This window comes from Hypanus sabinus, chromosome 16, assembly GCF_030144855.1.
Source record: "Hypanus sabinus isolate sHypSab1 chromosome 16, sHypSab1.hap1, whole genome shotgun sequence".
NCBI classification, from domain to species: Eukaryota; Metazoa; Chordata; class Chondrichthyes; order Myliobatiformes; family Dasyatidae; genus Hypanus; species Hypanus sabinus.
The window spans coordinates 76,522,876-76,547,194 of NC_082721.1; the positions used below are offsets into that span (position 1 = coordinate 76,522,876).

The following is a 24,319-nucleotide window of genomic DNA, read 5'->3' on the forward strand; positions in this document are numbered from 1 at the left end:
ATAAGCTAATCTTATGTATTTATATTTATTGTGTTTTTATTGTGTTCTTTATGCTTATTGTGTTATCTTTTATGATGCATCAGATCCAAAGTAACAATAATTTTGATTTTCTTTACACTTGTCTATAGAAGAACGTCAATTAATAATCTTGAATTGAATCTTGACTTGGAGCTCACACTTGACCCATGCATTTTGTAGTGCCGAAGACATTCAGGTAGATAGATAGATAGCTTTTTCATTGATCTCAAAGGCAATTACAGTGTCACAGCAACATTACAAGTTCACAGATGTACTATATTAGAAGAGAAGTAAGAAGAATAAATAAAATAAAAAATAAGTTACATTAAACAGTCTAACAGGAGGGAGTTACCACTTCCCCGGCTATAGCTTGACTCATTACGGAGCCTAATGGCCGACGGTAAGAATGACCTCATATAGCACCCTTTAGATCAGCGAGGCCCTCTTAGTCTTTTACTGAAAGTGCTCCTCTGTTCAGCCAAGGAGGCATGCAGAGGGAGAGAAACATTGTCCAGAATTGCTAGGATTTTCCGTCGGGTCCTTTGTTCTACCACAGCCTCCAGTGTGTCCAGTTTGACTCCTATAACAGAGCCAGCCTTTCTAATCAGTTTATTGAGCCTGTTGGCATCACCCGTGTTGATCAAATCAAGTCACTTTTATTGTCATTTCAACCATAACTGCTGGTACAGAACATAGTAAAAATGAGACAACATTTTTTCAGGACCATGGTGTTACATGACACAGTACAAAAACTAGACTGAACTACGTAAAAAACAACAGAAAAAAAAAATCTACACTAGACTACAGACCTACCCAGGACTGCATAAAGTGCACAAAACAGTGCAGGCATTACAATAAATAATAAACAAGACAATAGGGCAGTAAGGTGCCAGTCCAGGCTCTGGGTATTGAGGAATCTGATGGCTTGGGGGAAGAAACTGTTGCATAGTCTGGTCGTGAGAGCCCGAATGCTTTGGTGCCTTTTCCCAGATGGCAGGAAGGAGAAAAGTTTGTATGAGGGGTGTGTGGGGTCCTTCATAATGCTATTTGCTTTGCGGATGCAGCATGTAGTGTAAATGTCCGTAATGGCAGGTCGAGAGACCCCGAGCCATTGCCTCAGCACACTACCACATAGAAGATTGTACTGGTGACAACAGACTGGTAGACCATGAGAAGGAAAGGCCAGTATACTCCAAAGGACCTCAGTCTCCTCAGGAAGCAGAGGTGACTCTGGCCCTCCTTGTACTCAGCTTCTGTGTCGGTGCTCCACTCAAGTCCGACTGGTGATACCCGGTGGATGTGTGCAATGTCGAGGGAGGTTAATGGAGCACCTTAGGTTAGTGCAGTGAGACCCAATATGAACTGAGGATCCCTCCCAATGTGTGCAAGGGTGTTTGCATCACTGGCTGTCTGAAGATATGCCCTTGATTCAAGTGAAGATGATGAATATTAGTGAGCCGTTCTATTCCATTCAGGACGTTCAAATAACCAATAGAAAGATAGAGAGCAGAATTGGGCCAATTACACGGCTCGATTAACCCTCTGGCTGGATAATGAATGAGTCTACAGCTCATTGCACACTGGTCTGTTCTGATCACCCAGTTTTTCAAAGTTCCAAGTACATTTATTATCAAAGTATTTATATAGAAAGCAACCTTGCCACTTGTCTCCTACAGGCAGCCACAAAGCAAAGAAACCCAGAAGAACCCATTAAAAAAAAAGACCGTGGAACGCCCAATATGCAGGGAAAAAAACAAATGGTACAACAATAAACGCAAGCAAATAGTGTTCTGAAGTGAAGTCAATAGAGAGTCTGCCCCCAGGCTCTTCGTTCAGCTCAGAGCTGAACAGTGAGCTGAACTGCCCATCCCTCACTTCGGACCATGACACCCACTCTGGCCCAGTGTGTAAATCACTGTCGAAACACTGGATTCAGTCATACTGAAACTTTCCAGGGCATGAACCCCACTGCTTTGATTCGACCTGTGCCCGACCTTTCCAATTCAGCTCTGAGCTTAAATCATCATCCAAACATCAGGTTCAATTGCTTTGATAGGCTCGGGGATCTGGACCCTGCCTTTTCAATTTGGCCTGTACCTGACCTTTCTTAATTCAATCAAATCCCGGGTCTTCCTTGCCTCAGTTCTGCCTCACCTTACCCCAGTTCTGCCATGTCGAATTGCGATTTTGAACCAGCTGTGACAGAGACCACCATCGAAACTATGCCTCAACCGTCGGGAGAAACCCTGCCCGATTCCAATGTCCTTAAAGACGTAGAATGTCTAACTTTGAAGCCAAGAGCAGCGACGGGGTTGGATGGGAGAACCGTTGAAGTCCACAAGATTGGAGGTCAAGATGTCCTATTAACCTTTCCTTTAAATCTGACATGAGGGAAAAAAAATCCCCAGAAATGCCAACATTATTATGACCTTTAAGAAAGAGTTATATTGGAACAGAGAAATGATCAGGAATTGTCTGGCCTTCTGGAGCAGAAATGGTCCTCAGTATTTTCTGAAACCAAATACTTCCCTCCCACTGAGGAAATCCTGCTGGAAGCTCAGGCCATTCCTAGATAAATGATCTTCATTGTCCATCAAGTCCAGGAAAAATGAAGGAAATAAAATCAGGACTTGATAAGGGCCTTTATTTATTTGGCAAATGTCTTTAATGCCGCCAATTATAAGGTCCCAGGGAAGGATCTTCTTTCCAAGGCACAGTTCAGTACCTTCATTATCCTGATCCAGAAAGTAAAACCGACATTTGGATATCAATGCAAGCAGTATGTCACATCAACTTGGTCACTGGACAGTTGCCAAACTTAGCAATTTCGTCACAAGCCCAACGGTCATGTTCCGAACTTAGCAAGCAAATCCCTAACTGAGGAACCAAGTCACCCATAGCAATACAGTCTCTAGCCTGGTGACCAGATCCCTAACAGAACAGCCAAATCACACACAGCCATGCAATCTCTAACCTGGTGACCAGACCCCTAACTGAGGAACCAAATCACACACAGCAAACCAGTAATCCGGTCCCTAACCTAGAAACCAAATCCAAAATCTAGCAAACAAATCTTCAACCCAGCATAAGTCCTACCAATTTACCAAATAACCCCAAAAAAAAACATTTGAACCTTCAAGATGAACATCAAAGACGTGTATAAAGACTCAGAATCAGGTTTATTATCACTGGCATGTGACATGAAATTTGTTAACTTAGCAGCAGCAGTTCAACGCAATAAATAACAGAAGAAAATAACAATAATAATAAATAAGTAGATCAATTACAGTATATGTACATTGAATATATTAAGAATTGTGCAAAAAATATTTTAAAATATTTTTAAAAAAAGAAATATATTAAAAAAGTGAGATTGTGTTCAAGGATTCAATGTCCAACTAGGAATTGGATGGCAGAGGGGAAGGAGCTCTTCCTGAATCGCTGAGTGTGTGCCTTCAAGCTTCTGTACCTCCTTCCTGATGGAGAAAAGGGTATGCCCTGGGTGCTGGAGGTCCTTAATAACAGACAGTGCCTTTCTAAGACTCCGCCCCTTGAAGATGTCCTGGGTACTTAGAAGGCTAGAACCCAAGATGGAGCTGACTAAATTTACAACCCTCTGCAGCTTCTTTCGGTCCTGTGCGGTAGTTCTCCCATACCAGACAGTGATGAAGCCTGTCAGAATGTTCTCCACGATATATCTATAGAAGTTTTTGAGTGTATTTGTTGACATACCAAATCTCTTCAAACTCCTAATGAAGTATAGTCACTGTCATACCTTCTTTATAACTGCATTGATATGTTGGGACCAGGTCAGATCCTCAGAGATCTTGACACCCAGGAACTTGAAACTGCTCACTCTCTCCACTTCTGACCCCTCTGAGGATTGGTATGTGTCCCTTCGTCTTACCCTTCCTGAAGTGCACAATCAGCTTTTTCGTCTTACTGACATTGAGTGCCAGGTTGTTGCTGCGACACCACTCCATTAGTTAGCTTATCTTACTCCTGTACGCCCTCTCGTCACCAACTGAGATTCTACCAACAATGGTTGTATCATCAGTGGATTAAATTCCTGGGTGCCAATCCAGTGAACTGTCCTGGCCCCAGCAAATAGATGTAATCACAAGGAAGTACCAGCGTCTCTACCTTACATCGAAGGTTAACGAGGGTCATCAAACACTCTAACAAATTTTTACAGATGTACTGATGTTGGTATCTTGACTGGTTTCACTTTTCCCAATTGTGATCTTTCTTCTCTAACACTTTGTATTTCTGTTTTTACTGTGAATGTTGTGTCTCTAGTTCACCTGTGATGTTGCTGCAACTTAATTTTTCCATTGCTGCTGACAATAAGCTCAATTTGGACACCGACTTTGAGGAAAGATGGTGGAATGTAAATTGGAAACTCTTCCCATGTTTGACGTGATGCTATGAAACTGCACCTAGTTAAGTTTGTAATGTGGAAAATGCTCCTGTTCATGACTGTTCAGATGATTCATAGCCAGAATCCAGAGATTCCAAGGGAGTGGCCTGGAATGTTTCTTGGATACCATTCAAACTGTCTATTCTACCCATTCAGCAATCAGAATGCCCATTTTACACCACCTCGGTACTCCCTGGGGTAAGAAACAACAAAGGTGTTCTGAATTGTATTTTTCCCAAGGACAGTACATTCTAGAGAACAATTTGCATTTGAGGATTGTTGCTCGAAGTATAATCAACCTCAGCAATTCTACTGATTATCCACACCCTGTAACTCACCCTTATAGATCTGTCTCACTGTTGTAGAGAAATTTCATATCTGTGTCCAACTGCCACGGAGATATCCAGTATCTGCACGTGACTGTCGCAGTATATCCACTCATCACGCAAGCTATTCAATACCTCAACCCAAGTACTTTGGAAATATTCTTGATTACAGCTCTGCCTTCAGTACTATAATTCCAAAAAGAAAACTCATCTCAAAACTCCTAGATCTTTGCTACCTGATCCTTAACTTCTCAAGGAAAAGAGTAAACAAGACTGATGAAGGGACTCAGCCCAAAATGTCGACTATTTATTCTCTTCCATGGATAGATGCTGCCCGAACTGCTGAGTTCCTCCAGCACTTTGTGTGTGTTGCTTTAGGTTGACAAGGATGACCATGTACAACCTGTTGTTCAGCAAAATCAACATACTTAGTAAGCACAGTATGACGACGGAGAAGAGAAAACAGAACTCCAGTAATTGCTCCCGATAAAAGCAGATTAATTTCACTAAATAGTGAATGTTGGATAATAACATGTAAATCTTGTGCATAAACCAACCAGTTACTTACATCTTCTCTTTTTTTAACATCCATTCACAGCTTGCAGTCTGCACAGGCCGAGACAAAATTTAATTGTGCGTCCCTAGTTGCCCTTGAGAAGTTGGTGATAAGCTGCCCTCTTGGATCACTGCAGTCCTCGGGATGTGGGTTAAGCCCACAATGGTGTTTGGGGGGGGGGGAGTTCCAGAGTTTTGATCCAGCGATAGTGAAGGAACGGCCATAAATTTCCAAGCCAGGGTGGTGTGCAGCTTGGAGGGTGTAGGTGCTCCTCCTGTCCTTTCAGCTGGTGGGTTTGGAAGGTGCCATCCAAGGATTCTTGGCGTGATTCCTGCAGGTGGCACACACCACTGCCCGTCGGTGGCGGAGTGAGTGAGTGATGGTGGATGAGGTGCCCAGCAAGTGCGCTGCTACGTCCTGGATGGTGTCGGTCTTCCTTAGTGCTGTTGAAGGTGGATGTCCAGGGAAGTGCACAGTTTTCCGTCACACTCCTGACTTAAGCCTCGTAGATGACGGGGAGGTGGGAGAAGAGTTATTTGCTATAGGACTCTGAGCCTCGGACCTGCTCTTGTAGCCTTGTTGTGTATACGAGTACTCCAGTTCAACTTGTGGTCAAGGGTAGCCCCCAAGGATATTGGGAGTGGGGTGTTCAGTGGTGGCAATGCCTTTGAACATCAAGATTGGGGGATGACACCATCAGTCGGTGTATTTGTCCGGGTTATGAAAACCTGTGCCAACAGGTTAGAGTGGTGAAGGAAATCTCCAACCTCTACACTGCTACAGTCGACAGTTCCCACCTGCATCAATCACACCAGTGTCCAAGATTTAGGAGCAGTGTTTTAGGAGCAGCTTCTTCCCCTCTGTTGTCGGATTTCTGAGCAGTCTGTGAACCCTCAAACACCACCTCATCCTCGCCGTTCCTCTTTTGCTCCAAAGTTGCTCCTTTTTGGTAACACGGTAACTTTATTTCTTTTCGCACTGTACTGCTGCAGTAGAACTACAAGCTTCATGACATATGAAGTGATAAATAAACCCAATTCAGATTCTGGCCCTTGTTGGATATCGTCACCGCCCGGCACTCGGGTGTGGTGAACGGTACAGCAGAGGCCTGGATATCGTCTGTGTTTGGACGCGGAGCTTCATGATCTGAGGAGTCATAAACGGTGGTGAACATTGTGCTAACGTCTCTGATTCTGACCGTATGATGGATGGTCATTGGTGAAAGCAGTCTAGGACACCACCCAGAGAAATTCCTGTAGCTTCAGGTATTATTAATATGTGCACCCTTCAAAGCAAGGCAGGGAATTGCTTCCTGTATGTCAGCTGTTAACACGCATCAGTCAATACTGATAAAAGATTATTAACACATTGTTTTCAGTGGGAGCTGGGGGCATGCAATCTGGCCAAGGTTTCCCTGCGACAGGACAGTGGCTGTAGTTCAGAAGTACCTTGACACATCATAAAAGAATCTTGACAGGTGTATGTTTTGTGCCTTTCCTCCTGTCCGTGTCCCATTGTCAAAGGGATTTCCAACACAATACGCTTATGGCACAAGTGCACCCAGTAGGAACGTGTTGTGGCAAAGCATTAAATAAAAAAATTTCACTGCACGTAAAAAGGATTAAGAGATTCGCCAAAAAATGCACTTACATAAGTGAACAAATGATATACAGGAAGGGAAAGGAGATGAGTTGTTATAATTGTAGCACTAATAAAAGTATTCATGGAACCTGATAGTTTTAAGTCTGTGCTGCCAAAGCTTTGCCCGGCTTGTCCTGCTGTAGCAGTGGACGGGAGCTAGAGGGAATAGTTTACAGTGTACGTCCTGTACCCTGTAACAAAGGATAACTATTAACAGAATACAATGCCTTCTAGTGTCTACATGATCACAGTCCTCCTTACCTCTCAGGTAGTGGCGCATTCTGTTGTCCAGCTGTGCAGAGAAGTTCAAACCCATCGCTGTCAGTCCAAGAGAGGAGCCGGGAGATCACTCCTGCTGATCCCTAGCACCCCAGCTGGTGTTGCTCTGCCTCTGAGAGGGTGGGGCGGCCTGTATCCTTCACTGCAACCTGTCACCATGACTAAGCTCATGAATATGTAAAAGGGTCTCACATTACACACTAATAGCAACAAGGAGACAATTACCCAGGCAATATTCCTTTGAGATATTTGCTGTTCCACCCTTCCCTCTGGGGCTTTAACAAATTACATGAAATTAATTTTTTGATACTGTGCAGCAAGGAGCTGTAGATTGGTCAATCGGCCAGGTATGGAAGCATCAGAGCCCGTGAAGAGAAAAGCCTACAGAAAGTGGGGGTACAGGCCCTTTTGTCACAGGAAAAGCTCTCCTCTCCTCACTTTTGAACACATCCTACAAGGAGCGCTGCCTCAAGAAAGCAGCACCCATCTTCATCAACCCCAGACCATCCAGGCCATGCTCTCTTCTCACTACCGCCATCAGGAAGGAGATATAGGAGCCTCTGGTCCCCCACCACCAGGGTCAGGAGCAGCTATTACACCTCAGGCATCAGGCTACTGAGCCACTGTGGATAACTTCACTCACCTCAACAATGAGCAGCCTAGACTCCCTGTTAAGGACACAACACCTCAAGTACTCAGGTATGTACATGTACTTGTATTGTATTTGCACAGCTTGTCTTGGCTTTGGTCAGTCTTTGTGCGTAGTTTTTCACTGATGCCGTTATATTTCTTTGCTGAATGCCTGCTAGAAAATGAATCTCAGGGCAGCCAATGGTGACATGTAGATACTTCGATAATAAATTTACTTTGAACTTTATTGCAGACGTGCCAGAGGAAAGGTCGCCCTGGATTTTCCACCCACCGCCCCTGACTCTGTCAGAGCTGTAGCCTTTCTCCTTGGTGAAAACACCCTTCTAGTCGTGAACTTCCTGGTGTGGGCGCCACTCAGTCACTTTCCAGCTGTGCCCTGATGGCCGCAGCCCAGCAAAGCTCTTGGCAGCTGCTGACCGACAGCACCTGTCCAGTCAGTGTCCAGCACTGTACTGTGGTGCCACGCTCTCACTCGCAGGCCAGCGCTGTAAAGCTGACCACCGCTGGACTGGTGCACTTTGTTCCGCCATTACCAGGGCACTGGGCGCTGGAGTTGGGGGCATCATGTTGCTGGTGTATAAGGCTTGGGGGAGGCCACACTCGGAGTACTGTGTATGGTCTTGGTCATCCAATTATAGAAAAGATGTGCTTAAACTAGAGAGAGTGCAGAGATTCATGAGCATGTAGTCAAGATGAGAAAGTTTATATGGAGAGATTGGACGTGTTAGGTCTTTATTCCCTGCCACGTAGGAGTGTTATGTGGTCGGCAGCAAGGAATATAGAATTGAGTCAGGTTTTATAAACAAACCTAAACATTTATTAAACGCTGCTTAACAAAAGTGAAAAGAAAACAAACGACTAACTTAACTGGAAGTTAACTACTATACAGCAATTTAACAAACAGTAAAACTTTGCAATAGTTCTTAAAGTGGTAAGTTCAAAAGTCCAAGTGATTTATACAGTCAGTAAGGAGAGACTTCCCTGAAAACTGATTTCTTCAAGGACGTGATGTTACTGCTAATCCCAGCCGAGAGATGCCTGGTCCAAAAGATTCATGACGAAGGAAGTAAAACGGCTTAAAGGAGCTGAGCATTTCGCTGGAGGGCAAACACTGCACAAACCTTCCTGACCTTGCAGGGGTTATCTCAGATGCAGGTCACTATCCCTGAATGAAGCTTCAATAAGGTTAATCCTTTACAAAACTACCGAATGACACCAACTTTACTCAATCCCTCGGTTCCTGTACTTTGAGTAAAGTACTCTCCAATACTAGACTGTAGCAGTAAAACAACGGTGCAACAACAAGAACTGGCAGCAATTGGCAAAACTACCGGCAACAACGGTTTTTGCACCTCACAATAGAAAGTAAGAATTCCACTTTAAAACAAAAGTGCGTCATGAGACGAATACACAGCAAAACTAACTAATGAATGAACTGCATGACAACAGGGATCTCCCCTTATATACCTGTTGGAACATGCCATCACGTGACCTCACACTGGCAAGAAAATTACATCACCCCACCATCACAAGACTATTGCATCATGGTCATAAGACAGTCACAAGATACGCACAGGGTATGTAACAGGACAATAAAGGACAACCTTATAAAAATGTTGAAAATCATAAGGGGAATAAATAAGATGGATGGTAATAATCTTTTCCCCAAAGTAGGAGAGTTTGGGGTGAGAAGGGAGTGATTTTATAGGGAGCTGAGGTCTCACTGGTGAGTACTGTATATGGAATGAGGCACCAGACGAAGTGGTTGAGACAGGTAGAGTAGAATCATTTAAGAAGCACTTCGCTAAGTACACGTCGGGGCAGAGTTAGTGCAACATGGGCTGAATGTTGGCATAGACATAGGACAGAGCTTAATGAGATATGGGCTGGCTGAAGATTGGCATAGACACAGTGGGGCAGAGCTTGGTGGGAGATGGGCTGAATGTTGGCAGAGACATGGTGGGACAGAACTTAGTGAGATATTATCTAAATGCAAGAAATTGAGAGTAGCTGGGTGAGTGTCAAGCTAACATAGACTTGCTGGATGGAAGGGCTGCTTCCATGCTGTATTCCTCTGAAGACTTTCTGACTATTACCTGACACACTCCAGCTAAATACTGACAAGATTGCCACTGAGCTGTACACATTACCTGCCAGTGTACTCCGAGGAGCAGGGATCCAATCACAGACCCAGTATTGTGCACACAGTGATATTCATTGAGTAACAAATTCCAAGGGGCAAACAAAGTCAGTATCAAAGTTCATGCAGAGATCGAAACATCCAGAAAAATCCAAAAACCAGAATTGGAAAACAGGCAGAGTCAATATTCAGATGGACAGAGTACAGATACAAATGATAGAAAAGCACAGGAAAATTCACTAGCACAATCAGCTGCCAACACGGGACTGAAATACACTGAGCAATAAACAGAGAGGCAGATGATAGGTGGAGCACAATGAGACACAGGTGGCAGTAATACAGGTAATAATGAGAAACAAATGAGAGACGGAGTACTCAGTAATACAGGGGCTGGAGTAGAGCAGGAGCGGGGACAGGAGCACGTGGCAACACAAAACAACAGACTGAAAGCCAGGGGGAAAACACACAAAAAGACAATACTGACAACCCCAGAAACACTGAGTGTCTAATTAATGGAAGATTAAAGCTGATTTCTGTGGAATGTTTGTGTGGTGATTTGGGAGATTTTATAAATAAGCTTAATAAATGACAGCCAGAAATTCCTGACGTGCTAATGACCGAGCATCTATAACGGACACAGTGACAATGTGGTGAATATTCTTGGCTGCAAGCTAGTAAGGAGACACAGAGAAAGAGAGAAGATGGGAGATGGATGGAGGAGTGGGTGGCATTATTAACTATGGTATCATTCTGGATTTACAGAGAGGCAATGTACTAGAAGGTTTAGGTAAAATCTACTTTTGTCGGAATTAAGAAAAAAGATGTTACACTGAAAGTTTACTATAAATCCTCAAATAGCTAAAAGGAGGCACCGGAGTAAACCTGTTGGGTACTGTTAGTGAAGTGGGCAAATAATAGCAGTGATAGTGTGGGAGTTTAATTATCCTCTCATTGACTGGGGGAGAAAGCAAAGGAGGGACGAGAAGGACGAGGGATTTCTGAGATAGTCATTCAGTGGCCATTATATTTGATACCTCCTGTACCTAATAAAGTGGCCATCAAGTGTATATTCATGGTCTTCTGCTTCTGTAGCCCATCCACTTCAAAGTTCAATGTGTCGTGCATTCAGAGAAGCTCTTCTGCATGCGACGTGGTTATTTGAATTACTGTTGCCTTCCTGTCAGTTTGAACCAGTCTGGCCATTCTCCTCTGACCTCTGGCATTAAGGCATCTTCACCCACAGAGCTGCTGCTTACAGGATTTCTATTTTTATTTTTGCTTTTCACACCATTGTCTGTAATCTCACCATTGTCTGTAATCTCACCATTGTCTGTAGTTTCTGAGATATTCAAACCATCCCATCTGACACCAACAATCATTCCAAGGTCAAAATTACTTAGATCACATTTCTTCTCCATTCTGTTGTCTGGTCTGACCAAAACCTAAATCTCTTGCCCACGTCTGCATGCTTTCATGCATTGAGTTGCTGCCACATGACTGGCTGATTAGATACTTGCATATCAAGCAGGTGTACAAGTGTACCTTATAAAGTGGCCACTGAGTGCATAATAAATTATGATAAATTGTAATTTGTTTATGTCCTAACTAGAACCTTAATTGGTTAAGAAGGTTCAGTTGCATGGCAAGATGAGGTAGTAAATTGGATTAGACATTGGCTTTGTGGGAGAACCCAGAGAGAGGTAGTAGAGGGTTGCCTCTCCGACTGGAGGCCTGTGACTGGTGAAGTGCCACAGGGATCGGTGCTGGGTCCATTGTTGTTCGTCAACTATATCAGTGATCTGGTGATAATGTGGTTAATTGGATCAGCAAGTTTGTGGATGACACAGAGATTGGGGGGGCGGGGTGTAGCTGGAGAAATGGGGTGAAAAATGGCAGCTGGAATGTGATGCAGACAAATGTGAGGCACTGCACTCTGGAGAACTAACCGGGGTGGGGCACTGAGGAGTGCGGTAGAGCAACGGGATCTGGAAATACAGGTCCATAAGTCATTCAAATTGTGTCACAGGTAGATAGGGTTGTAAAGAAAGCTTTTGGCACACTGGCCATAAATTGAAGTGTTGAGTACAGGAGACGGGATGTTACATTGAAGTTAGAAACACAGAAACATAGAAAACTTACAGCACAATTCAGGCCCTTCTGCCCACAAAGCTGTGCCGAACATGTCCTTACTTCAGAAATTACCTTGGGTTACCCATAGCCCTTTATTTTTCTAAGCTCCATGTACCTGTCCAGGAGTCTCTTAAAAGACCCTATCGTATCTGCCTCCACCACCGTTGTCGGCAGCCCATTCCACGCACTCACCACTCTCTGCGTAAAAAACTTACCCCTGACATCTCCTCTGTACCTGCTTCCAAGCACCTTAAAACCGTGTCCTCTCATGCTAGTCATTTCAGCCCTGGGAAAAAGCCTCTGACTATCCACACGATCAATGTCTCTCATCAATTTATACACCTCTATCAGCTCACCTCTCATCCTCTGTCATTCCAAGGAGAAAAGGCTGAGTTCACTCAAACTATTCTCATAAGACATGCTCCCCAATCCAGGCAACACCCTTGTAAATCTCCTCTGCATCCTTTCTATGGTTTCCACATCCTTCCTGTAGTGAGGTGACCAGAACTGAGCACAGTACTCCAGGTGGGGTCTGACCAGGGTCCTATATAGCTGCAACATTACCTCTCGGCTCCTAAACTCAATCCCACGGTTGATAAAGGCCAAATGCACTGTATGCTTTCTTAACCACAGAGTCAACCTACGCAGCAGCTTTGAGTGTCCTATGGACTCAGACCCCAAGATCCCTCTGATCCTCCTCACTGCCAAGAGTCTTACCATTAATACCATATTCTGCCATCATATTTGACCTACCAAAATGAACCACTTCACACTTATCTGGATTGAACTCCATCTGCCACTTCTCAGCCCAGTTTTACTTCCTATCAATGTCCCGCTGTAAACTCTGACAGCCCTCCACACTATCCACAACACCTCCAACCTTTGTCATCAGCAAATTTACTAACCCATCCTTTCACTTCCTCATCCAGGTCATTTACAAAAATCACAAAGAGTCTCTACGCAGAACAGATCCCTGAGGTACACCACTGGTGACCGACCTCCATGCAGAATATGACCTGTCTACAACCACTCTTTGCCTTCTGTGGACAAGCCAGTTCTGGATCCACAAAGCAATGTCCCCTTGGATCCCATGCCTCCTTACTTTCTCAATAAGCCTTGCATGGGGTACCTTATCAAATGCCTTGCTGAAATCCATATACACTACATCTACTGTTCTTCCTTCATCAATGTGTTTAGTCACATCCTCAAAAAATTCTATCAGGCTCGTAAGCCATGACCTGCCTTTGACAAAGCCATGCTGACTATTCCTAATCATATTACGCCTCTCCAAATGTTCATAAATCCTGCCTCTCAGGATCTTCTCCATCAACTTACCAACCACTGAAGTAAGACTCACTAGTCTATAATTCCCTGGGCTATTTCTACTCCCTTTCTTGAATAAAGGAACAACATCCACAACCCTCCAATCCTCTGGAACCTCTCCGGACTCCATTAATGATGCAAAGATCATCGTCAGGGTCTCAGCAATCTCCTCCCTTGCCTCCCACAGTAGCCTGGGGCACATTTCATCCAGTCCCGGTGACTTATCCAACTTGATGCTTTCCAAAAGCTCCAGTATATCCTTTTCCTTAATATTTACATGCTCAAGTATGTTAATATTTTCAGTCCACTCTAAGCCATCCTACAATTGCCAAGATCCTTTTCCATAGTGAATACTGAAGCAAAGTACTCATTAAATACCTCTGCTATCTCCTCCAGTTCCATACACACTTCCCACTGTTGTATAAGATGTTAGGGAGTGAGTCCTAATCTGGAGTATTGTGTGTCGTTTTGGTCACCTACCTACAGGAAAGATGTAAACAAGGTTGAAAGAGTACAGAGAAAATTTTCAGGGATGATGCTGGATCAGGAGGTCCTGAGTTATAAGGAAAGCTTTAATAGATTAGGACCTTATTCCTTAGAAAGTAGAAGATTGAGGGGAGATTTAATAGAGGTATACAAAATTATGAGGAGTATAGATAGGGTAAAAGCAAGCAGGCTTTTTCCACTGAGGTTGAGTGGGACTGCAACTAGAGGTCATGGGCTAAGGGTGAAAGATGAAAAGTTTAAGGGGAACATGGGGGGAAACTTCACTCAGAGAGCAGTGAGAGTGTGAAATGAGTTGCCAGCACAAGTAGTGGGTATGAGCTAAGTTTTAATGTTTAAGAGAAGTTTGGATTGGTTCATGGGTGGTAGGGGTGTGGAGGGTTATGGTCCCGGTGCAGGTTGAGGGATGTGTTCGGTTTTGGCATCTAGATGGGTCAAAGGACCTGTTTCTGTGTGCTGTTCTTCTCTGTCGCTCTATCAGTCTTGAAAGAAAACAGTGCTGCTTCCTACTGCAGGGCCTGAAACGGGACGGTGGAGTGTGATTCAGTTTGTGAACGTTTGTGTAATAATTGTGATGATAATAAATTTACATTCAAATTTTAAAAATCAAAGAACCTAACTGGATGAAGGCCAATTTCACTGATTTGACAAAGGACATAGGAGGTGAGAACCAGGACAAAAGGCTGTCCTGGGAACAGGAGAGAATCATGAGGAGGGGGAGGACATTTTTCCTCCGCCATTCAAGAGAATTGTGGCTGGTCTCTCACGTCAGCCACTGTGCAGTGCTCATCCCATATATCTTCATGCTTTTCATATATCTATAGTCATCTCTGTACAAATATACTCAGAAAATTCCAAAAATTATTATCCTTCTGGCAAATAAATTCCTTTTCATCTTTGACCCGTTTAGCCGGCACCTTATTCTGAGGTGGTAGCCCCTTGCTGAGACACCCCCACCCAGGAAAAACATCAACTCTTCTTCTACCTCGTCAATTCCTTAGGAATTTTGTACTTTTCAATGTGATCACCTCACGGTCTTCTAAACTCTGGAGAGTTTTGGCCCCGTCTGCTTACCGTCCTCTCACAGGGCAAGCCCACCATCCCTGGAATCATCTACTGAATCTTCACTGCACTCCCTTGATTGCAAGTGTATCCCTCCTGTACCCATACACAAAATTTGGGATGCAGTTTTGTAAGGGTCCAATACATTTGGAGAAAGGTGTTACCTAATTTTGACTCAAACCTACTTGTAATAAATTCTGCTACTCCTTGCATCTTCCACTTTTATTGCTGTTTCCTCATGTTAACGTTCAACAACGCATGGAAACAGTTGTTCAGCTCTCTCTGGTCACCATCACCTTTAGATCCCTTATCATTTAGAAATACTTCACCTTTTGTCTTTATAATTTTGATGCTTTACGTCTTGTAACTTCACAACTTTGAATTCATTTGAAGTAAGATACAGGAGCCCAAAATGGGTGTCTAACTTTGTCTTTAAGCGAGGCACACGCGCATCATGTGGTAGAGTGATGACGTATGCAGTTAATGCATTTTTACGTATGTCATAATTAATTAAACAAACACAAATGCCTAATCTACCTATATATATATATAAAAGATTACTCAGATATCTGTTGGATTGTTGTCCACTTGCTTAAACTGTTTATCTTCCCTTGAAGCCGCTTTGCATCCTTCTCACAGCACACACTAACACCTAGTTTTGCATCGTCTCTTCGGACAGAACCAAGGATGACACTTTTACTTGCGGCTTTTGGGAATGTGCAAAGGTGCAGACTCTCCACAGCTGGTGTGTGAGCTGCCTGTCAGAGTGGGAGGGTGGCTACTCTGTGAGGTGATGTGCAGACCACGCACGGTTTTCGGTACCATCCACCTCCTCTGTGAGGTGTCATGGACGAGGGATTGACAGGAGTCACTCAGGAAGATGCATTTTCTCTATTAGAGATCATTTTTGAATCGTTTCCAGTGTACAGTGATCTCTTCCCTTGACCAAATTTGAAATAAGAAGCAAATATGAGAAAGTCGTATTTCTTTCCTTCTTCTTCTAGATTATGGATTGCATTGAACTGCTGCTGCTAAGTTAACGAATTTCACGACACATGCCGGTGATAATAAACCTGATTCTGAGAAATCCAAAGCAACACACAAAGTGCTGAAAGAACTCAGGTAGCGTCCGTGGAAAAGAGTAAACAGTCGATGTTTTGGGCCAAGACTTTTGGTATCCTTGTTCTTACTAAACACAAACGTGGCGTGGGCAAAAACCAACACACCTTTATTTACTTGGGATACTCAGGATACTCCAGCAATGGCTCCAGCCCAACACGGGTGTGCGCAACCTGCTCGACCATGACACTTCCGGTTCGAAGTGAACTGCCTGCATGGCACGCTGGAAACTGGGGTTCTTTATTAATTACACACATAACAACACAACCCTTCTTCAGGACTGAGTTATTCTTCCCCCTTCCTTCTCAGTCCCGAAGAAAGATCTTGACCCGAAACGTCAACCATTTACTCTTTTCCATAGATGCTGCCTGACCTGCTGAGTTCCTCCAGCATTCTGTGTGTGTGGCTTTGTAATAAGCAGTTTGGATTCTGATGTTAGGCATGTAAGAAACCTACCTGTACATAACCAACCCAGTATAGCCAAGGCATCAAGGTAATTCCCACCACCATCTGGTTGTTCAACCAACCTTAAAAACCCTAGCACTATCTCCAACGATATTACTTTTCCTCTCTCTCAGCTTGCTCTAATGTTGTTATATTGACTTTGCTGTGCAGGTTACCTATAGCTTATGTTAATTTATTTCTGTTGTGTTTGTAATGTATTGTGCTGCTGCTGCAATGAGATAATTATCACAGCATTTATACCCTGTGCGTGCATGTCAATGGCAATAATGTTGAACTTGATGCATACGTTAGTAGGCGAGCATCAGTGCCAGAGCAGCTGTAGTGAGAAACAGATTTAACATTGTAGGTCTTGGAAAAGGTAGAAATTTCAACAGGTTTTAAATTGCAACAGCAAGTGTGTAGGAACAAGTACAGCAGTGTAGGCTTGTGGAGTAATTTATTTTATTGTTGTCACATGTACTGAGATACAGTGGAAAAACTTTTTGGTTTGCATGTTATTCTGGCAGGTCACTGAGGCAGTTAAAAACGAATGTAAAATATCGTATAGCAGTATAGAAAAAGCACAGTTAAACAAATATAGTGCATGGGCCACACTGGGGCACATTGGGAGATGAAGAATTCATCTTCAACATACGAGAGGTCCATTCAGCACTCTGATATAAACAGTGCGGATTGAATGACACAGGCAGAAGTGGCATTGGCTGAGAGAGATTGGTAAATGCTAGTGAACAACAAAAGGTTTGTCTGGGGGATGTAATTAGGAGACAATGAATGAATTCTGACATTAATGAAAAGAACAACTGCTATTTGCTAGTGGTCTCAAATCTCTCCCCCATATCATGCGTAGAATTACATCTTTCAGTTTTTACCTTTACCACTGATTGTCACTTCCCAACTCCACAGTACTGAACATTTACAGAAAGTAGTTCCTAAATGACATGCCCCATTACTTTCTTTCATTAGATTCAGTGCTGATGTTTGCTTGATAATATTGTAGTGATTCAGCTTCGGATATTTCACTATGCTAAAGGGTCTGTATATATGTTGCTACAAAATGAATAAGCTATGTTATAATGAGAAATTTACAACCAGCCAACCAAAATAATTCTGAATCAATTTTATTACACATTTTATTTTCATATTGTTCCTTATTGCTTAAAGCATCTCAATTAGCAAGAATAAACTCTAAAAACCCATTTACCCATTTTGTGCATTCCATTTAAAACACATGGCTTTTATTTATTATAAATTCAAATAATTCAAACACCTAAAAAGTTCTGTAAAGCGCACTGACAACTGCTGTTTGCACAAAGGATACCAAGGCTCGATTGCTCAGATTCAATCTGGAATTCAGTCCCACAAACAGGAAACGGGACCACAGCTGAATGGCTCTAAGCCATCCTTGTATCTCCATATGGAGGTGCATTGCATAGGCTGAAAACTTAATGCCAAATCACAGCACCTCTGAGCAAATAAACTCAGTGGAAAATAGGTGCTTGTAATGGGGCCCTGCTTCAATAAAAGTTCAAGTATCAGAACCGACTGAGCAAGACAATTCTGGAAATCACGAAGCAAATGTGGAGTGCAAAGGGAAAGCTGAATTATTATCGACCCACACTAGAAACAAGTTCATGATGCACACAAGTGGTGGTAGAGAGGTTCTCCATTTCATTCTCATTAATTGCTCTTTCTTTTCAACGATTCCCAAAGTGTGCAAGACTTTCTTTGCATTAGCCTTGCAATGTTTCCCCATCTTAGTAGTTACACCTGGAATTATTTTCTCTGTTGGCACAGGCTGGAACAAACAGACAAAACTTTAAAAGTTACAGCTGGGCTGTTCTGCAGTGATGTCAGGAAACACCTCTATAGAATAGAGCAGATCTAGGGTTCTCTCACGGCTATGAGATTGAGAATCACTCAATCATTTCAAGACAAGGATTGACAAGTTTAGTGGAGAAGGATATTGAGGTCAGAACTCAGGCACACATTTGGAAGTTTAAGACACAGGTCAGCCACATTTAAAATTAAATGCAAGAACAGACCCAAGAGCCTAAGCTGTCTCCTTGTGTTCCTCTGTGAGAATGGGAAAGCACTCAGCCTTCAAGGCACACATAGTTAGTCAAAGGTGTGTTGCCTGTACACACTGCAAAGGGGCACAATGACTTTGCTGTAGGCTCTTCCTGAAACCAGTCCCTTCCTTTCTGAGGAGACATAAGTCACTGCGGACTCTGGAATCTGAATAGCAGATGACCTTCTGGAGGAACTCCGCAGACTGAGCCACCCCTGTTCGGAGAAAGGAACTGTCAATATTTTGAGTCAAGACTCTGTATCAGGATAGGTGATGTGGGGTTTTGACCAAAAATGTCAGTAATTCCTTTTCCTTCACAGATGCTGCCTGAGTCTCCGAGTTCCTCCAGCAGACTGTTTGTTACTTCCTGTTTACATATCATTAATGCAATTAAATCTTTGCAACTGAATAATGACCAACATAAACTGGGACTAATTTTTATTTCTTTCAATAAGTGGTTCTGACATGAGTTTTTCTGAAGAATTATAGTTAAATCTAATGTGGGGAAGTACCCTGTTAATCCTCAGCCTTCATCAGCTATGACTAAAGGCACCTTCTGGTTTAATAATTTTTAAACAAATTCTGACACTGTGAAAGGTAATAGATCTATCAAATGGCACCTACTGAATTGCAAATGAAAACAAATCAGTCAGCTCAGACACATTTAAACTGATACAGAACCAGCAAAAGGTTTTGGAAAAAAATGCAAACATTTACAAAATTGAAAAGCTAAGTCACATTTTAACTGGTTGAAAGCTCTCACAAAAGAAATCTTGTGATCATCTATTCTAAGTTTTGCTCCAAAAATTATTAGGAAATGAATTTTAAGCAAGAAATTGTTTAAAGCTGTCACATTTACAGAGCAATATTGTATTCAAACTCCAAGCTGATAACCCACTAGTTTGATTAGGTATATACAAATGAACATCCTGCAATGTTGCAAATCAAGACTGAATATATTTTCAGATGAAGCAGGATGAAGAAAAACTCTGTACCCATTTTAAATGTGTACGTCCTGTCCCCAGTCTGCTAAATATGCACACCCAGCCTTGTAATGGAAACTGCCAATGTAAACAATATAATGTAATTATACCCCTACAAGTGGTAGCTCAGAAACATAACAAAGGCTGCAGATATAATCTGACAAATTTACTCATCCAGTATCCATTGAGAGTACAGATAAAAGAATTTATAATAGAAAAAGAGCAAGCAGAAGCAAGATTTATAATATAAATATATTTCTTTTAAATTCTCCAAATTCATTCACAAACACACAGTCCTGCATGTGAGAGCAAGCAGTCATAACCCCTGCTCTCAGGATTTCTATTTAAGGCTTTCATCAAATTTTGGAATATACACACATCTAATATAATAAAATCTTTAAAAATATACACGAAACACCAGTGACAACCTAGTAACTCGAAGTAAAGTTTCAAAGTGACAAACTGAAGGTGGTGTAGAGATCAGAAGACAAAGCACAGATAAACTGTTTGTAACAATCTCATCACATCTTAACTTGTAGGCTCAATGAAGAAAATGTTTATATTCAGCTTGAAAGGTATTCCTGTTATTAGGAAGCTACAACTGGACTGTCAGCTGCCGCCTGACTGCAGGAAAATGCTGAAACTGTTAGATACTATAGGCTGAACATCTGCTCATTTTCTGTTGGGCTTTCTGGTTCATTTGGAGAATTCCTCCAAGTGCATTTCACGCTGCCTTTTGTGCACGGATCAAGAAGGATGAAGATCAGGTCCTGCAGAACAGCCATTCTTCTACTTCTGAACAGTGTTTCACCCAGTTTCAGAACAGCACACTCACATTAGCCCATAGGGTAATTCCACTCCATCGGCAAAAAAACGAGATTACACCAACAGCCCAACGCAGGGAGCATTGCCAAGCATGGAAAAGATATAACTCCAGTTCCAGGTTGGACAAATAGTGCTAGACACTTCCCAAACACTATAGAAACTCAACGTTTTTCTTAAATAAACTTCTTATTCCTGGTGGCAGTCCTCCTGCCATTTTAAATAGGATGAATTTAGTTTGGGAGTAGACCGAAGTGAGACTGTAGTGAAGAGTGTGCAGACAGTAGCCAGATGAACAGGGCAAAACCTCTGCTAACAGAGGCACAAGCTGATCAGCACGAAGGTGCCTCATTGTTAAAGTGATGCAATTGTAGAACCTTGATATGGTATTCGTATATCTTTAGCGCCGGGCCCAATTTAATTGCTAGTCCTGTCAAAACATCGTTCCTCTTCATCAGAAGTAAAGATTTCCCATCGATTTCCTGCAGTAAAGAAGATTAACACTTGTCAATGGGCAGTGGTGATTTCAATACAATTATATTATAAGCATCTTGTTGGACAATGAGATTCCTAGAGTTTACATTGAGTTTAAATGCTTGTTCAATAGCATTGTTTTCAGCTGCAGCTTGTAGACTCAGGGATCCAAGACCCTCTGAGTCCAAGTCCAACATTCTCCACATTTATTGTTAAGTACAATGCAAAGACACAAAATTACTATAAATTACAAAATAAATAAATAGTGCAAAAAAAGGTGGGGGGGGGGGTATAATCAGGATTCATGGATCATTCAGAGAGCTGATGGCAGAGGGAAAAAGCTGCTTCAGAGTCCAGTCCAGCTGGTGTAGAGTTTGCAGTTCCTCTTGCTGACCGTGTAACTGTCCTCACCACTAGTGCAGGAGAGCCAAAAAAAAGGGGGCTTGATGGGTTTGTGTGAGAAAGAAAGTTGCAGGGGTACAGTGTAAGGAGAGGGGGATCGAACTGATGGGATAGCTCTCCTGAAGGGTGGATGGTCCCCATTCATACAGTGCTTTTGATAAGCTGCTGATAACTCAGCAGCATTTTATCAAGTCCCTCAGTAAGTAATGTCTGGGTCTCAACAAAGGCCAATTAAATCATCATCTATAGATTCATATGGACAGTGCAAAGTTCAAAGTATATTTATCATCAAAGTATGTATAAATTATGCAACCTTGAGATTCATTTGCTTACAAAACAAGAAACCCGAAAGTGCCCAGTTTAAAAAAAAGACCAACAAACACCCAATGCGCACAGAGAAAAAAAGCACAAATCATGCAAACAGCACTCAGAAGAAACCTGAGTCCATAGACATGAAGCCCGGAGCAGCCAGAGCAGGTCCACAGTCTCAGCCTCCGTCCATCACAACTCCTGTGAAGCCGGGAGCAGTCTCACAGCCTCAGTGCAGTGGACAGAGGAGCAAACGTCGCAGAAGAGCGAGCAGAATTGGCCTAGCCCTCGCCTCCGGTCCCAGCACCCTCTGCCTACCCAGTCTATCTGGGCCAGAGTTTAAACTGCCCCAGCACTGAGTCATCCCCTGCAGTAGGACCCATGCCCTGCTGCCGCAATACACTCTGGGCCCAGACCCCGCTGCCACATTCTGGCCCATACTCGACCTTTCCAATTGGCCCGGCACTTAAGATCGATCCAACCTGGTTTCGGCAGACGGGCTGTAAAACTCTCGGAGCTGATCCCCTGAACATGGAGGGCTATCAGCCTTGAATGGTCAACAAAACTGTTATGGAAGCAGCAATGAATAATCCTTCTACAGCTCTGTGCGATGGCATTCCTGAGTGTGCAACAGTATTCCCGAGACTCCACCCAGGACTCGCCTGGCTGACGGTAGTTACTGTCATGATGGAGGAAGTCCCGAACACCGCTAAAACTAAAACTGGTTTCTGGAATGGCTAAAGACGAACAGAGATGTTGGATCTTCAGTACTGCCTTACATGCCAGTGATGTAACGGGCAGTAAGTGCAGCTGATGATGTTTCGGCCTATACTGTAGCTCTTGATGTGTGGGCCATGGACAGCTGGTAATAATCCTAAAGCTGCCCTGCTGGATATGCTGAGTGAAACCACTGTAAAGTTTTGTTTTGTAAAGGTCTATGAACACAAATTTTTCGTTCAAAGTAAATTTATTATCAAAGTACATATATGTAAGTATCTGATTTCAAATAAATAATCCCTTTTGACAGCTGGTTATGTTTATGCTGGAATTTGCGGTGTTCCCTTGCATATTTAAATCTGCACCCATTTTAGCTAGTTATGAGCTAATTGTTTAGGTGGCGCTCTCTTAGTAAAATATTATTTTGTAGCAAGCTGTGTTTATACTTTTCAATGGAAGTCTAACAGCCCACATTTGGCAAGAACAGTCAGGTGTAAATTAACTGGAGCTTGCTTGTGATAGTATTCCTCTGTGTCTACTGGGCACATGGCACGTGTTTTTAATGGGTAAAAGTCATTTCAATACAGAGTTCACGTGAGTACTTTAACATCTTCAAGAATTCATTCAGAAAACAGAACCCTTCATCAATTCAGTATCGTAAAAATTGAGAAAGGACTTCATACTCACTTGATCCCCGAAAGCAACAGCCTGCTCAGGAAATCCTGCCTCTTTAAAGTAATTCACCACGTCAGTGATGCTCCATTCAGTTGGGTCTACTGACTTCCCTTCCTCTTCTAAGCTGTTGACAGAGAAGCCAAAGTAAGTCTTTCCTAATATGCTCAAGTTTTACACTTCCATCAGAGCCTGACAGGAATTGCATTTTAATGATCATAAACACATCTTAGGGTCCTGATGCAGGGTCTTGGCCTGAAGCATTGGCTATTTATTCCTCTCCATAGACGTTGTCCAACCTGCTGAATCCCTCCAGAAATGTGTGTGTGCTGCTTCTTAACTAAAAGAGTGGTTACAATTGTGGAGACCAAGCTAAGAAGGATCAAAAGCTAATGTAAGGGGTTATCATTTTAAAAAAGAATCTGCCCATGTCAATGATCCTAACCCAACGGCAGTACAGGGAATGAACTCATTAGGTTCAGCGTTACTTTCCAGACACCCAGCTACAGCTCCCGTGTAGCTGACAGCCTGCCTCACACTTCAGCGTCACTCAATCGTGCCAGCAGGACGCTGAGTCAAATCCCAGATGTTCAGTTGCATCTCCATCTGGCTCTGCATCAGGTTTCAGGCTTTCAGTCACAGCCTCCACTTTAATTGGGGTCAAGCTCTGGATGCCGGGACACATTCACTTTCAAGCTAAGGGTCAAGGCCGAAGTATTCAATCACCATCTATGTGTGGTTTAAAAGGAATCATCTGTGAATTCCTTATAAAAAGAAATCCAAGAAACACAGAAACTATACAAAAGAGAAACAAAAATATGCAAGGGAAAATCAATAGTTCATTATAAATCATATAATATTAATTTAGATTAAAACATGGACTTTACAAATTATTCATTGGATAATCCCAATTAATTATTTAACAAAAGGGGTGCTTTAATCAATTTGGTTTACTATATAGTTATGTTAAACATGGCATATCTCTTCAAAGCTAACCACAATTGGTGTTAATGAAGGAAGGCTGTAAATTTTATCGTCTTAAGCATGTCTTTACCCATCCAAAGTATGACAGACTCAGTAATTTGATGTGGTTCAATATCAGAGGGTGTGCATTGAAGGTAAGAGGGGGTAGGTTCAAGGGGGATGTGAGGGCTAAATTTTTTACTCAAAGTCACGGATGCCTGGAATGCGCTGCCTGGTATGATGGTAGAGGCAAACACATTAGAGGCTTTTCAAAG

The 24,319-nt window shown here is 42.7% G+C and overlaps 2 protein-coding genes across 3 annotated transcripts in view; both read right to left on the bottom strand.

Moving 5' to 3' along the window:
- The window catches only part of LOC132406460 (protein Niban 2-like), a 174,572-nt gene that overhangs the window by 61,420 nt on the left and 88,833 nt on the right, over positions 1-24,319 (bottom strand). The gene's annotated exons all lie outside the window — the stretch shown is intronic.
- Positions 17,740-24,319, bottom strand: part of LOC132406462 (sterile alpha motif domain-containing protein 13-like) — a 32,904-nt gene continuing 26,324 nt past the window's right edge. Inside the window, exons 3-4 of the mRNA XM_059992179.1 lie at positions 23,097-23,208; positions 17,740-20,989 (exon numbers count right to left, since the gene is read on the bottom strand). Of these exons, the coding sequence (XP_059848162.1) occupies positions 20,840-20,989; positions 23,097-23,208 (262 nt within the window). The 3' untranslated portion in view covers positions 17,740-20,839. The remainder of the gene's footprint in view (positions 20,990-23,096; positions 23,209-24,319) is intronic.